At 34.9% G+C, this 15143-nt stretch overlaps 1 protein-coding gene across 3 annotated transcripts in view; it reads right to left on the reverse strand.

The window, feature by feature from the left end:
• The window catches only part of RPGRIP1L (RPGRIP1 like), a 100552-nt gene that overhangs the window by 56055 nt on the left and 29354 nt on the right, over positions 1-15143 (reverse strand). For all 3 annotated transcript variants that reach the window (XM_013971052.2, XM_013971050.2, XM_005691981.3), the window contains exons 10-14: positions 10493-10632; positions 5487-5593; positions 5206-5256; positions 4362-4541; positions 3710-3827 (exon numbers count right to left, since the gene is read on the reverse strand). In XM_013971052.2, the coding sequence (XP_013826506.2) occupies positions 3710-3827; positions 4362-4541; positions 5206-5256; positions 5487-5593; positions 10493-10632 (596 nt within the window). The remainder of the gene's footprint in view (positions 1-3709; positions 3828-4361; positions 4542-5205; positions 5257-5486; positions 5594-10492; positions 10633-15143) is intronic.

Below are 15143 nucleotides of genomic sequence, written 5' to 3' on the forward strand. Positions count from 1 at the left end.
TAAATTGAAATATAGTTGACTTACAATCTTGTGCTAATTTCTGCTGTATAGCAAAGTGACTCAGGTAAACACATATATACATTCCTTTTCTCTACAGTTTATCCCAGGAGACTGGATACAGTTCCTTGTGCTATACAGCAGGACCTCGTTGGTTTTCCAATCTAAATGTAATAGTTTGCATCTACGAACCCCAAACTCTTGGTCCACCATTCTCCCCCCTCCCCTCCCCCTTGGCCACCGCAAGTCTATTCTCTACGTCTGTGATTCTGTTTCTGTTTTGTAGATAGGTTTGTTTGCGTCATATTTTAGATTTCACATATAAGTGACACTGCATGGTGTTTGTCTTTCTCTTTCTGACTTAGTTCACTTAGTATGATAATCTCTAGCTGTATCCAGGACGCTGCGAAAGGCATTCTTTTGTCCATGTATGACTGGGCAGTACACCATGGTACCTATGCACCACATCTTCTCTATCCGCTCCTCTGCTGATGGACATTGAGGTGGTTTCCATGGCTTGGCTACTGTGAACAGTAATACTGTGAGCATAGGGGGTGCATATATCTTTTTGAATCATAATTCAGTCTGTGTTTATGCCCAGGCGTGGGACTGCTGGATCATATGGTGATTCTGTTTTTAGTTTCCTGAGGAACCTTCATACTATTTTCCATAGTGGATGCACCAACTTATAATTCCCACCAATAGTGTGGGAGGATTCCTTTTTCTCTACACCCTCTCCAATATTTGTTATTTGTAGACTTAAAAAATTTTTTTTATTTATCTGGCTGCATGAGGTCTTAGTTGTGGCATGCAGATCTTCAGCTGCAGCATGTGGGATCTAGTTCCTTGACCAGGGATTGAATTTGAGCCCCTGCATTGGGAGCACACAGTCTTAACCACTGGACCAGGGAAGCCCTGTTGTTTGTAGACTTTCGGATGATGGCTCTTTTGACTGGTGTGAGGTGGTACCTCACTGAAGTTTTTATTTGCATCTCTCTATTAATTAGTAATCCCATCCTCTTTTATAACTTCTGTTACTATCAATATACTGAAGACTCAATTTTTTAATTGAGATTTTTTTTTCCTAAATAACAGACTCACACATTAAGTGGCTTGCTGAGCCCTCTGTCTAGATACTCTCTAGGCACATCAAACTTGATACACCAAAAGGAGAATGACTCATCATATTCTCTTCTAGTTATTCCTGGACTTTGAATTCCAAGTGAATGTTGTTAGCCTACATCCAGGTGCCTATGCTGGATACCATGGAGTCACCCTAGGTTGCTCTTTGTCTTTGGGCTCCCCACATCTGTAGGGTCACTGCTATTCAAAAATATTCCCTAAGTCTTTAGCAAATCTGTCCCTGTCTTCTCCATCTCCATTGATGCTACCTTACTTACACCCAGAGTGCATATTACCTAGATTATTAATGGAGCCCAACCTCTTCATTCCTTTAAATTTTACTCATTCTTCCCAATACCTATAGCATAGTCTCCAAAATGTGGTTTTGTGTACTACTTCCTACCCGAAGATTCCTTGGTGCTTCTCTGGGTTAATAAGGTTCAAACTCATTCAGGTGGCAGACACAGCCTTCAGCATTTGGTTCTTTCCAGTTTTATCTCCAGGTTTTCCTCCTTTACCAATCCTGAGTTCCAAACTGATGAAATCATATGCAGTTTCTCAAATCAATGGTGGTGCTTCACATTTAGGGCATTTTTACCTGCCTCATCTACTGCCTGGAACGCCTTTCACTGCTTTTACTAGTGGTGAATTCTGTCATTATTAAAGACTCCCACTGTGTAGAGTCATCCCTGAATCTTCAGATATAAACAGGCATTCTCTCCTTAATGTTTCCTAGGTAGCTTTTTCATTTTCCTAACTTCACACTCTTCACAGTAAAGTGTGTCTACTTACTTGTTGACATCTTGCTAGTTTGAGCTTTCTTCCTATTTGTATTCTCATTGCCTAGCACTTTGGATATGTTAGGAACATGAGCGTGTTTATGGAATTAATCAAAGAATTTAGGAAACAAATAAAATATATTGCTAAAGACTTAGTGACACTTGAAAGGAATGAAAATCTCAAACTATATGACCTTCCTGTTATTCATGAAAATTTCATTAAGCAAATTTTTATTGAGTACTACTTGAAATAAAAGGTACACATGCTCTTTGACTTTCAGAAACCCTGTTCAGTCAGATAGATTATTTATTGAATTCTTCTACTTAGAGCAGTGGTTCCCAGAGAGTGGTCTGGGAACCCTTGAGGGTTCCTGAGGCTGTTCTGGAGGTCTGTGAGGTTAAAACTATTTTTAAAATAATACTAAGATGTTATTTGCCTTTCTCATTCTTATTCTCTTACAAATATATAATAGGGTTTCCCAGAATCTACAGGATGTGTGATATCATAACCGATTGACTGCAGAAGCAGATATAAAAACCCAGCTGTTTTCTATTAAGACAGACACTAAAAAGACTTGCAAAAATGTTAAACAATTTAAAAAGTTTAAAACGGTGTCACTCATCTCACTGTTTTCTTGATATGAAAAATGCAGCTTTTAAAAAATAAATACTGTAATTTATGTTAAATATGTAATGGGTTTATTATTATTTTAGCATGACAAATATTTTCAAAATTCTCATTTTTAATTTCTAATATGATAAATATCTTAAGTATAACCCATATAAACTCATGCCTTTTGGATTCTCAGTGATCTTTAAGAGTGCAAAATTACTGTTGGCATAGATCACCGAGTTTTAGTGCTGCATGGCAGAGAACATGAAAGAGAGACGAAGTATTTATCATTGGAGAATTTATATACTGTAGTCATAGAGAATATGCAAAACTGCAATGGTGAAGAACACTTACATAATACAATCTCCAAACATATTTTTTAAGTACAGTTCAGTTCAGTTGTTCAGTTGTGTCCGACTGTTTGCAACCCCATGAACTGCAGCATGCCAGGCCTCCCTGTCCATCACCAACTTCCAGAGTCCACCCAAATCCATGTCCCTTGAGTATGTGTGAGCAAAAGTGGTAAGTGCTGAGGTAGTCTTTTTCAAAGTATAGTCTTACCCCTGTATCTGAATTGCTTGGAATCATTTCTAAATATATGGAATTACAGGCTCCAGGATCTCTAGGAGTAGGACCCAGGAAGCTACGTATGAAACAAGTTCCCCATGTTATTTTCTTACCTCCTAAAGTCTACAAACCCCTGTGGGGGCATTTCAAGGAGAGGGGTGGCTAGGAGAAATGGGAGCCAGCTTCCCGACACAGGCATGCACTGAGTTAGATTTCGAAGTGGGGAAGGGTTGTATTTTGGAGTCAGAGAAGAAGGGAGGTTCAGGTGGAGCAGACTAAGGCGTGGTGGGGGGCCAGAGTGAGATGAATCTGACCAAGAGCAAGCAGCAGACTTGTTTGGCTGAGAGGCCTGAGAAATTAGAAATGAGGTGCTTAAATTTAGTCTGTGGTACTTTATGAAGTACTCTGAAATCTTGCCTGTGACACCAAATTAAAAAAGCAGTAGGGAATTCTTGAGTAGAGAAGTATCAGATAAAATCAGCCTTTCTGGTGAATTACTATTATCGTTAGTAAATTGGGGGGAAAAAAAAGAGCAAAAAGAAATTGTGAATGTACACTTGGATGACATTTTCAACTGTTGTAAAAATCCATTCCTCTAGTTACCATGGACAAAGAACTGTGCACATTGTACCTTCTAGTTTCTGGATGCGTGCAGCCCGGATATCAAGAAGATGAACATACTGTTCCACTTTAAGTTCATAATCTTGCTGCAGATTTTCCATCTTCTGGGTCACTGCCTCAACTTCCATCTAAATAAAATACAGATAACAAGCTTCATTACTTAGGATCTGTTCCATTAAAAAAATTTTTTAAAGCAACTATGATTCAAGCAGTTTTTAGATCCCGGGGATACCAGGAGCTGTAAACCATTGTTTCCTGACTTCAAAGAGCTTACAGTTTAGAAAATTATGCTTGACGACGTTCATTAATCAGGAGTGAAATCCACACAACTCTGGATTCCTTTTAAGGAGTGATATTCCCATTAGTTAAAAGCTAATATAAACATGGCTGTGGCAGGACCTCAGGAGAAACTATAACTCAGCTGCAGAGTGTGTAAAGGGGGAATTCATCGCCACAGTTCGCTCTCTAAAACCAAGGACTTAGAATTATTTGTTTTAGAACTCTTTAGTCTAAGTATCCAGTTACAAGGCTAAATTCCCAGCATGTGGTAACACATGACAATAGATTATAGTAGACGATAGTAGATGATACTGCTTTAAAATTCAAATCATCAGTAGAATATTATAGGAACCCTATCTTCTGGATTTAGTGCATTACAGTACCTGATAATCTTTATTAATTTTATGTTGCATAATTAACATGTTTCTTGTCTTTTCAAGTTCTTGCACTGTTTCTGCATGAGTTGCTTGCAGCTCTTTCATGGACCGTTCTAGATCTTTATTAATTTTACTGTCTACTTTTTCTAAAAATGAAAGGTCTCCATTTTTTTGTGATTTTTGAGCCTAAAACAAAAACATGTTTTATTACCAAAACAAGAGTTTCTAAAATGTAATTGTGAATTAACACAGATATAGCAAGAAATCATTAACTGAAAACAGATAGATTTTCATTTTCCATTAGGAACAAAGCAGTCCTGATATAGAATACAATATTTGGATAGATATTTGGAACAATTACAGAGAAACAGAAAAAGTTTATTACTCCAGGATGCAAAAAAAAAAAAAAAATCAAGTACATTTATTTCTATTTCTTCATGTGATTAAAATCTACACTGTGATGACCTAAAAGAAATGTATTTTCTTGTGTCTTCTTATAAATATCAGAATATTCTAGAACTGGAAATATCTTCTGGTGACATGTATAATTCAATATTTTACTTAAGATAATAGGGTGCACCAAGGTCTCATAGGACAGAAAATTGTTGATTAGTTTTATAGCGGGGCACATAAAAGTGAAATGTTTGTTACAGTTGCAGAAAGTGCTTTAAACATGAGTTTTTGAGGTCTATTTTAATGTGATTTTGATGTCATTATGAAATATGTATATGCTATAACTAAATGTCACCTGACCACTTTCCTGAATAATTCATTCTGCAGATAAGGGTCATCATTATGCTGAAACACTTATATGTAGACATGAAATTCATGGTGAAGTTTAGAAAGTTACCTTTATAAGCAGGAGAGCTTCACTCAATTCATCAGCATTAATATCCCTCTCCTGCAAAAGACAGAGTAAGTAAAAGCTCACAATGAGATATTAGTAGAAAGTACAAGAGATATTCCAACTACGCAGAGTACCTTCATGGAACATAAGCTGCAAGATACCATGGATTAATAAACTAAGTGGTATATTTGTATTCTGTTGCTTTGTGGTACAGTGTTTTCTTGACGTATAAAGCAGTTAGATAAAAATTTGGAGTTCATTTCCTAAATAAGAAAATGGTTCACCTGGTCGTAAAACTTCATGTGGTTTTTAAGTTCATCAAGTTGTTGCTTTTGTTCCAGGTACTGTAACTGGAGTTGTCTATTTTCTTGACTGATTTTCTCATTTTGGTCTTAAAAATAAAGTCAACACAATTAGAAAGGTAAGTGAGAAAGAGGTAGAAGACACATTTTAACTTAATTTGTGATACACACCCAGCTTGAGCTAGTATTGTTCTGGCCAGAGAGGAAATTAAGCTAGCACCTTAGACAAAGGCAGCAGGGGAGTGAGGAAAAAACGCACACTATCATGTGTCTACCATATGATTCACTGGCTTATCAGAAACTTAAGACTGAGGTTCACAGTATTAATATAAGGAAATTGTGCCTCTGGGACTTCAAAGGAATATACTATCTAAAATACCTAAGAAAATATGTTTCTAAATCTATGACTTTTACTTACTTATTAAGGGTCCTGAAAGGCATGCAAAAAAAAAAAAATTGTGTCTTTTCGTGTTTTTAAAATCGACTTTCTTGAGTTAGCTTTTCCCCATTTAACATAAGGTCTTTTTAAATTAAAACAAGATAATTTTTCTGGTAATAATTTGGATCCATAATTATCAACCCCATTTTTTAATAACTCTGTTAAGGTGTGAGAAATGGATTCTCAACCAGTGCATGGTAGTATCAATAACAATTCATGGGCATTCTTTATTTATTGAGTTCATGCTATTAATCAGGACATGGACTCGGAGCTATCATTATGGGATGGAGATAGGTTACCCTTGCCTATGTGCTCATTCACCAGGACCCACAAGCTGGGGGTATAGGGAAGAGCTACAGAAGACAGCAAATCCATAGAGAGTCGAAATTTTTACTCTTTGCCTTAAATATGCTTAACTTAAAAAAAAGCATAATGGCTAGCTAACAAATCTATCCTTCAGTCCTATGTTCTTAAGTGTATTCTTCACTAGAGATCGTTGTGGTGGTCAAGTATTCTCCTTTGTTGTCTCCCTGTGGACTGACTCTAAACCATGTCATTCAAAGTGTCTCTACTAATTTCATCCTGCTCACAGAGATTTATGGTTATCATAAATCCTCAACTCAAGTTGTACATTTTTGTTTCCTTTTCTTAAAAAAAAAAAAGGGAAATCAACATATTTGCCAAGAATTTCTTACATGAATACGTTTGCACACTGATTGAACTTTATACAAAAATGTTTGACTTTCATAAAGCTTTGTGTTCCAAAGACATAAATGCTACATATAAGTAAAAACTGTAAATCACACAGTTAAGAAATGGATTAAATTAGAAATTTTTAATATGACATATTTCTGGCAAAGTAAGAAGCAAGAAAAGTTACCCTAGGGTATGTAAAACCATTTAAATATCAAATATGTAAATATTTTTCTTATTGATGAAAGGTTTAAAAGGTTATCCTAGAGTATAAACTGCTACTATTCGGTGAACTTAATGAAAGAATTTTCCAATGTGAACAATAATTGAAAAATTTTAAGGTAAAGCTCAGATATTTATCTGTAAACTAAAAATTAGGATTAATAATAAATGTGAGTTATTATGAGATCAATTTATTTTTTTGGTTAGAGAGTAAAACAATAATGTGAAACCCTTTATTTGATGTTGATTAGGTTAAAACAAAATCCAGATTAGGTAACAAAAAGAAGGTAAATGTAGTGAGAAAGACGTAAAACCAAGGTCCTAGGGATACTGTAATTTCCTTCTCTGGCCAGTGAAACTTTTAGGGGTTCTGAGGGGGACCTAAAGTGTAAGGACATGACTGCTCCATCCGGACTGCTCCATCCAGATGCAGTGTCCACTACTTCTATGCTCTGGTTTTTCTGGTCTCTCAACTTTTCAGAGCAGGGTGTATGTTACTGCTGTAAATAAACTTATTCAAATGTTCCTTCCTTTACTGACTTTTGTTTCAACAACCACGTCCCCACTTCACTGGTTATTTTTAAAACCAAGGCTTTATTAGTGTGAAAATAATTTATTAATGGGAGAAGGTATTACTGAGTAACAATAACTTTCTCTCTACAGAATTTTATGTAGAATTATCTACTAAATTTTTCCTTTCTTGAACTGTTTATTGGGGGATATAACTCCTGGAACTTTAAAAGTACGGAGACGTTATAGTTCAAAGAGGAAATAGACTTGCTGAATTATAATAAGAAAAATCAAAGCACTCTGTACAAGATGAAAAATAACCTCCTTACCTTATGATTTGACAAAAAGCTGGTTAAACTAAACAGCATTTTATTCAAATGAGATAACATTTCACTCTTTTAAAATTATGTTCTTCGAGCACACCATTAATAAGCAGAGTGCAGAGAACAATTCAACTAAACAATTTTCAGAGCTCCTTTGTGCTAATATCTTCAGCTGTGATCAATATAACCATATGTATTATGCTGAATTATGCATTTCAGCTAAAGATAGAAAGGAGCTTTCAAAAGCAGGCCCTTAAACACATGCAGTTAATTTAAGCATTAACCAAATGCAAACTGCATTTACATATCCTTCCCCCATGTATTCACACAATCTGAAACTAATTTGTACCTTGAATAAAGAGGTGAGTATTCTCTAAAAATAATTTGCCAGTTAGATGAATGACTACAAGAAGCCAGGGAAACATCTTCTGGCAGAGAACACTTGATACACAAGAAAGTAAATGTGTGAAGAGACTTCTAAGTAAAACGAAACAATTTCAAAATCTGTAATACAAAAAGGAATTTTCTAAATATTAAAAGATTTCCTTAAATAGACAAATTCAATTTTTGGTTTAATACTTCCTGGAAAAAAATTGTTTAAAGGCTGTATTATTTTTCTTATAATCTATCTGAACATTTTCACATAGAAACAAAAACTTGAAACTAGTAGAACTGTAGATTTCAGGTATTCAAACAAAAATAACTAAAATAACAGTTGTATTTAAAAAAAGATTTGGTTCTAGCAATTTTTCTTAAGTAAATAATTGGATAAATGTGTAAAGATCTGTCCAGAAAGATGTTCATGATACTTGAAAAAGCTGAAGCTATTTAAAAATTCATCAATAGACGGCTGTTAAACTCTGTGGCAGATTCTCACACTGGAAAACTATGACAGCCATTATGAATGATGTGGATTTATACATGTACTTTAAAAAAAAAGCACATTAAATTACATGTATACATATAGAAACAACTCTGGAAAGACATATATAAATAATAGTGATTATTTTGTGGGTTGTGGGATTGAGTGACTTTTAGAAGAAATTTTTTTGTTTATTGGACTCTTCTTTTTTAATAATGCACATGAGTTATTTTCATTATTTAAAAAATCTGAAAAGACTTAAGAACCAGTAAAAAAAAGATAAGGAATGCACTAGTTGCATTAAAATAACTTAGCAATTGTTGTTTTAAGAATTTATAAGAACCCCCAGAATTAATCCAACAGCAATAAATAGGTTTTCTTAACAAAAACAAAAAAAGACCACTAAGATTCTATCCTCTTAAGAGTTTCTTTCCAGAGAACAATGTAAATGTGAAAAGATGAGAGTCTGGAAATTTTGATATCTAGGGAAGAACAGAAAGCAAAGGAGAAAGGTTTATTTCATTTCTCTTTCCTTTAGAACGAAAAGAGAGGAAATATAGAGAATTTCTACTTTGGTGGAAGACTTTAATGAGCAACTACTAAACAAAGCACTCTGTTAGGTATAAAATGCTACATATTAAAGTCAGGAACTATGTATCTTTGACGTAGAAACTTTAAAATATCCACCCAGTCAGAAATCATGTCACCATTTTATTCTACTCACAATCTTCTAGAAAAAAATTCAGAAACCATTTGCCATCAAATTTAACCACTTGGTAAATATAAATACTGCATATGTATTTCATTGAGATTAAGACCCCATTGATTACAAGATGTGCTCCAATTTCAGACTTCTTAAAATGCTAAAAAAAAAAATCAGATCATAATTTTAAAAAGTTATCACCTTTTTAGTGATGCTAAAAAGATGCTTCCCAAATTCGGAGATATTAAAATGGGAAAAAAATTTTTCTTAGAGTTAACAAAATATGGCAGCGTGATCTAAATCAATATAGAGAATACTGCCTACATATGTAATTGTTTTTTTTTTAACTGAGTCTGTATTAAACATTTAAATGTTCTCATGCAACTGAATTGCAAATGTTCAAAAGGAACAACCTTAATCAGTGGGTTTATCTAGCAGATGAGCAAACACATACAACACTTGGAGCAAATAATTCACTTTCCTGGTTGTGCATTTGTGAGTATACGTTTGTATAAGATAGTAGAGCAGACATCTACTTTAGTTATAAATTATTTTACTCTGAGACAAGAAGGGTGAGATCTGGGACTCATAAAGTGTAACTTATTAATGATTATTGTTTTAGCAGGGACATCTTGACAAGGCTTCTGTATTTAAGTTCTCTGTCACAGAGTAGAATTCGACATTTCTCTGTTAGAGAGGTCTTCCTTGTCTGCCAGATCAAAAACAGCCAAGACAGACTTCCGCCGTTCTCGGCTGTCTTCCACTGCCATTTTTTTCCCCCTTTGCACTTGCCACCACCTGATGTACTGCATATTTATTTAATTACTATCAGTTTCTCCCTCTCAAATTTATGCTGCATGAGGACTAGCTCTTTGTTTTATTCCTTGCTGGATCCCCGGAACTTAGAATAGTGCCTAGCACATACTGGTGCTCAATCAACACTTGTTGAGTTGAATAAATTTAGGAAAATTAAACAAACTAAAGACAACCTGAACAAGAGTAACTCTGAGGAAAACTAAGTTGTTTGGCATGTATGCTAAGCTGAGTAAAGGGAAATTTGCAGCAATCACTAAACTCATAAAAGCGAATGACTGTTCATACAGGCTGAGTCCCCAGTACGCAGCAAGGTGCCTGGCAAAGCAACAGGCACCATAATGAGTACTTATCAAGTCAGTGAATAACGATGAATAACATGCATGTCCGAAATGAGTAAGTCAGTAGTCATTTCATATGTACCTCTTTCAGTTTTTAATCTGTCAAGGATTTCAGTTTTGTCTGTTAAATCGGATTTTAAGGCTGTCTCAAGTTGAGCAATCTGTATTTTCAGCTGCTGTTCCTTTAACTTCCATTGCTCTTCATGGGCGGCACTGAAGGCACTGCAAGACACACGTGACAGGCAGGGAAAGCTTGGAAATCAGCGTCAACCGAAAATAATAAAGAGAAAAGCTTTTAGTGGCACAGAGACCACTGTCATCATGTCTTAGGAATTAAGTAAACATATGCTGGTCTGCTGCTGTTGAAACCAAGGCGCCTTTCTCAGGCTGCGGTTAGGGAACATGAAAGAGTTTGTGGGATGAGCAAAGGAACTGGCCTTAATTTAGAGCTCTAAAGCCAGAAAAGTTGGCAGTGTGCAGCTTTTGTGGGACTACTAAAGGAATTCAGATACTGTACATAGTCCAAAGGAATCCACAATTCCAAACCTCAGCAGTAGACCTCAGACAAAACCATCCTCTCCCACGAATGCACCCTCTTAACACAGAGAAAAGGGACTCTCCACCTGATCGTTAATTCTAGAGTTTGAACTTTTAAAGAGTCTGTGATAAAAACACGTCCAGAAAATACTGGCCACAAAATGATGGCGATTCTGATACTAAACAGCAGTGATCATATAGTTTTTTTCCTAAAAAGCAAACAGCAGCAGGCTAAGAACAATCAGTTTTACACTGTTACACATGATTGGGGTAAAAACCCAATGAGAGCACCTTGATAATAATGTTACAGATAGAATTATTATTCATTAATAAAAGTAGCAGTTTAAACTATCATAAAAATCTACTAATGATCAGACACAGGACATTGGAAGAATCAGGTGCAAAATAACCAAGTAGTATACAGAAGGTATACGGTAAACAATTTGTTTAGGTCACTGGTTTCCAAACACTGGCCTAAAACACTGGTGCTAGGTTAAAAATGCAGATCCTGGGGCCCAGGAATTCATAGTTTTATAAAGTTCCCCAGGTGATAACCAGGTTTTGGAAAAACTGATCTTGATCTGTATTTCAGCAGAAAACTATTATCTGTGAGGCTTGATATGACTGAATAATTATCAGCAGCTTTGACCCTTCTACTTATTTTTAAACCCAGGAAAGGAAGCAGAAATTTACTAAATCTGGTTTTGAACTGATGATGAAGTAAATGGAAAAGAAACTTGTTACTGAAAATTGCTGAAACTTGTTACTGAAAATTGCCGTAAATATTGCCCTCAGCTAGTCTGAGGTTTTATTCCAAAAAGAGATACTTTTCTGGGAGGCATATCTTTCAAAAGAACAAAAAACTGTGTATTTATTTTACAGTTTGAATGTTTTTATTGCATTTAAAATAACATGACCTTAAAAGTAAATAGAATTCTAGAAGTTTCTCTAAATATGACATCTGTTTCTTCTATCAGTGTTCTCATTTCACATATGGAACCTTAAAAAAATACATGGATCTGATATATCAATGTTTTATGTTAATTTTATCAAAGGTAGAGTTACCTAGGTTTAAATGAAATCCAAATATGTACTTTAAATACTGAAGTAAAGGATATCCCCTTACATTTTCATTTTTTTTATACCATGTCTGGTCAAATTATGTACACCAAACACATACACATATATGCATATATGTGAGTGTTTATGTGTGTATGCATGTGTGTGTGTGTTTTATATTATTAAAAACATGTACTACCCAGAAAAAAAATTAGCATGATGAAATAGGCACAACCATACATTATATCAGCCACTAAAAATTAGAAACAGTAGTGTTCCAATAGCATTAGTACCAGCAAAAAGATCACCAACAGTTAATCTGGCAGAAACATCAGAAGCTGTATGTGTTTAAATTAAGAACAATTTAGCAGCCTGGTTTTTCCAAACCCACAAAATACTAGTGTAAATCAGCATAAGTCACTCTGAATTTAGTCCACTGCTATCTTCCCTCTAAATTTAGGATTACATTCCACTGGAGTTTCATGAGGAATTCCTTTTGAATTTACTGTATTCCTCTATGCTTGGAGCCATCTGTGTAACTATAAATGGTAAACCACATCTGGCTCCATTTTCTTTGTAGAGGCTGTGTACATGATTAAATCTGCATATGTGAACAGTCTTTGAGAACCCTTTATTCATGACAATGTTTTTGTACATTGCCTACAGTGACAACTGAGGAAGGGATCATAGCTGGTCTTGGTGCACATTTCACCGTCACATTATGTTGCTGCAGTGATAAGGAATCCATCTGCAGTGGAATGCCCATTGGTTCCTGTGGTCATGGGCATGCCCACTGGCAGTCATGGGTCAGCATACTGTAGGTACACACCCTTGATCAACGACATGGTAAGATTGAAAAAAAAGAGCTGAAGAGTTCACCTCTACCCTAAAGTCTTTTTTCTTGCAGAAGGAATTCCTTTTATTCCAATGTTCAAGGGCATCCTAATGTGAGAGAGAGGGAAGAATAAGCTCTAATCCTCCATAAGGAAATCCATAGGTACCTTAGTTAGGCCTAATGGAAATTAAATGCATATTAACATAGGGATATTTCACTTACTAAAGGAAAAATGATTGCCCCATGTACCCAGTTTGATTTCTGAGAAGCACAAAGTGCTCATTTAGGATCATATGAGTTATAGAAGATTATAGGGGGTCAGGTGTTTGATTTACAGAAATAGAACACAGAGACTCTATGGATGGTCAGCAGCGTGCCCTTAAATTTTGGATATTAGATGACCATCACATTGTAAAAACTTGAATCATTCAATTCTTAAAATGGTTAATATCATCTTCAGAAACTGGACCAACTCTTCTTTTAAATATGCATTGGATTAGTGTCTCTCACGAGTTAATACCTTAAAATCACCTTTAAGAGAGTCTCTGGATTCAAAACTCAAATTGGCTGAATCTGAATTGAACGGTGTTGGGGGCGAGGGACAAGGGCAGTTGGGGAGGTTTCATAGGGTGGGTGAAACCTCCATTTCACTGTTTTCAGGTTACTGATATACATTATAGTTGAGGGACTATTGCATTCATCAGCTGCATTACCCTAAAGCTATATACTAACTTCAAAAATGGGACACAGCTTTACTATATTATAGTATAGCTTTTCTCTCTGACCAAATTGAAAGATTTAATTGCAAAAAATTATAATGAACATTTCTTAAAGTTATACTCATTGCTTGGCAAAGTATCAAAAATGTTATAACATATTAAAAATGGCTCATACCAAATACTAGCATGAAGATTTTATCTTACCAGATGATTCTCTAATATGTCATATGTCAAGTAATAAACACATTCAAAATACCATTTGAAAAGGAAGATGAGAATGCAATCTGCACATCACATTTTTCTACTGAAAACCAGCCAATTTTGAATAACAAACAAATGCTCTCCTCTTAAAAACATGCTATCACTATGACTAACCAAACAGAATATATGTAGTTTGTGATGAGCCTTACTTATTGGCAATGATGAATAACACTGCCATGAAATCCAAGAGCTGTAAAGAATCCTGGGGAGGATGTTGATTTTTGTAGAGTTTTTTCAACTATGCTTCTGAAAACACATTATATATTTAAAAATCTGTATTAAGAGAATTTTATAGTCCTATTGACTATCATGTGTGCTTGCTGGATTTTGTCCCTAAGTGACATTTTTTTTTGACACAAATGTTTTGACACTCATTATACCCATTTACTTCTACACACTTCACACAAAATTCAAGTATAAGCAGCATAATGAAGTCTGTTTTTAATATGACAGGGAAAAAAAGGTTGCTCAAGCACAAAACACTAAAGTAAAACCCTCCAAAGTCAGATTTACACTCTTAGATCACCTTCTAATATGGAAAGATAAATTTCATGATGATAAACTCTGAGAAAAACATGCCTTTCTTAAAATTTCATTTATGCATTATTCCCAACAAAGTTTAATGTTTTTTTATTACGAGAAAGTATATTCAGTAAATTCTCACATTGAAGGGGAGTAGAAAATGTAAAAGTAATGACCAAATGGCACTTATATTCATGTATTAAGATCATGCTAAATTACTTGAAATTGTAAGATGTTAAGATAAATATTTATAAATTAATAAAAATTTCAAAATGTATGAGAGTTCTATTATTCCATGAATGTTTCTATTTTGCACATATAATTTTCCATTGCAATTAAAATCAGAGAGATAAACATAGGGGAAAAAAATCAAGTTTCAGATTCAGAAGAAATGGATTCTAGTCTTGTACTTGGGTTTCAGCAATGCTGAAACTGACTCTGTACAGGTTTCTTAATTTTTCTTAAGTCTTAATTCCCTCATTTATAAGATATGGGGATAACATTATTTTCTCTGCCATATAATATGGTGATTGTGTGATCTATACAATGACATTTTAAGATTTCAAACATACAACTACTAAACAGGCATATATCAATATAAACTGATGTATTATTCTATACAGACAGATAAAATAGGATAATAAATGCTTTACATAAAATTAATCAGGGCTGATGAGAGTAGGACCAGAACAAAGCACTAGGGCCATATGATCTGGAAGGGGGTCCAAGGTAAATTCCACCTAAAGATTTTTAGCCAGTCTGTCCTTGCTGGAGAGCCCAAGATGTTACTTGGATGTTTG

Source organism: Capra hircus, chromosome 18, assembly GCF_001704415.2.
Source record: "Capra hircus breed San Clemente chromosome 18, ASM170441v1, whole genome shotgun sequence".
Taxonomy (NCBI): Eukaryota; Metazoa; Chordata; class Mammalia; order Artiodactyla; family Bovidae; genus Capra; species Capra hircus.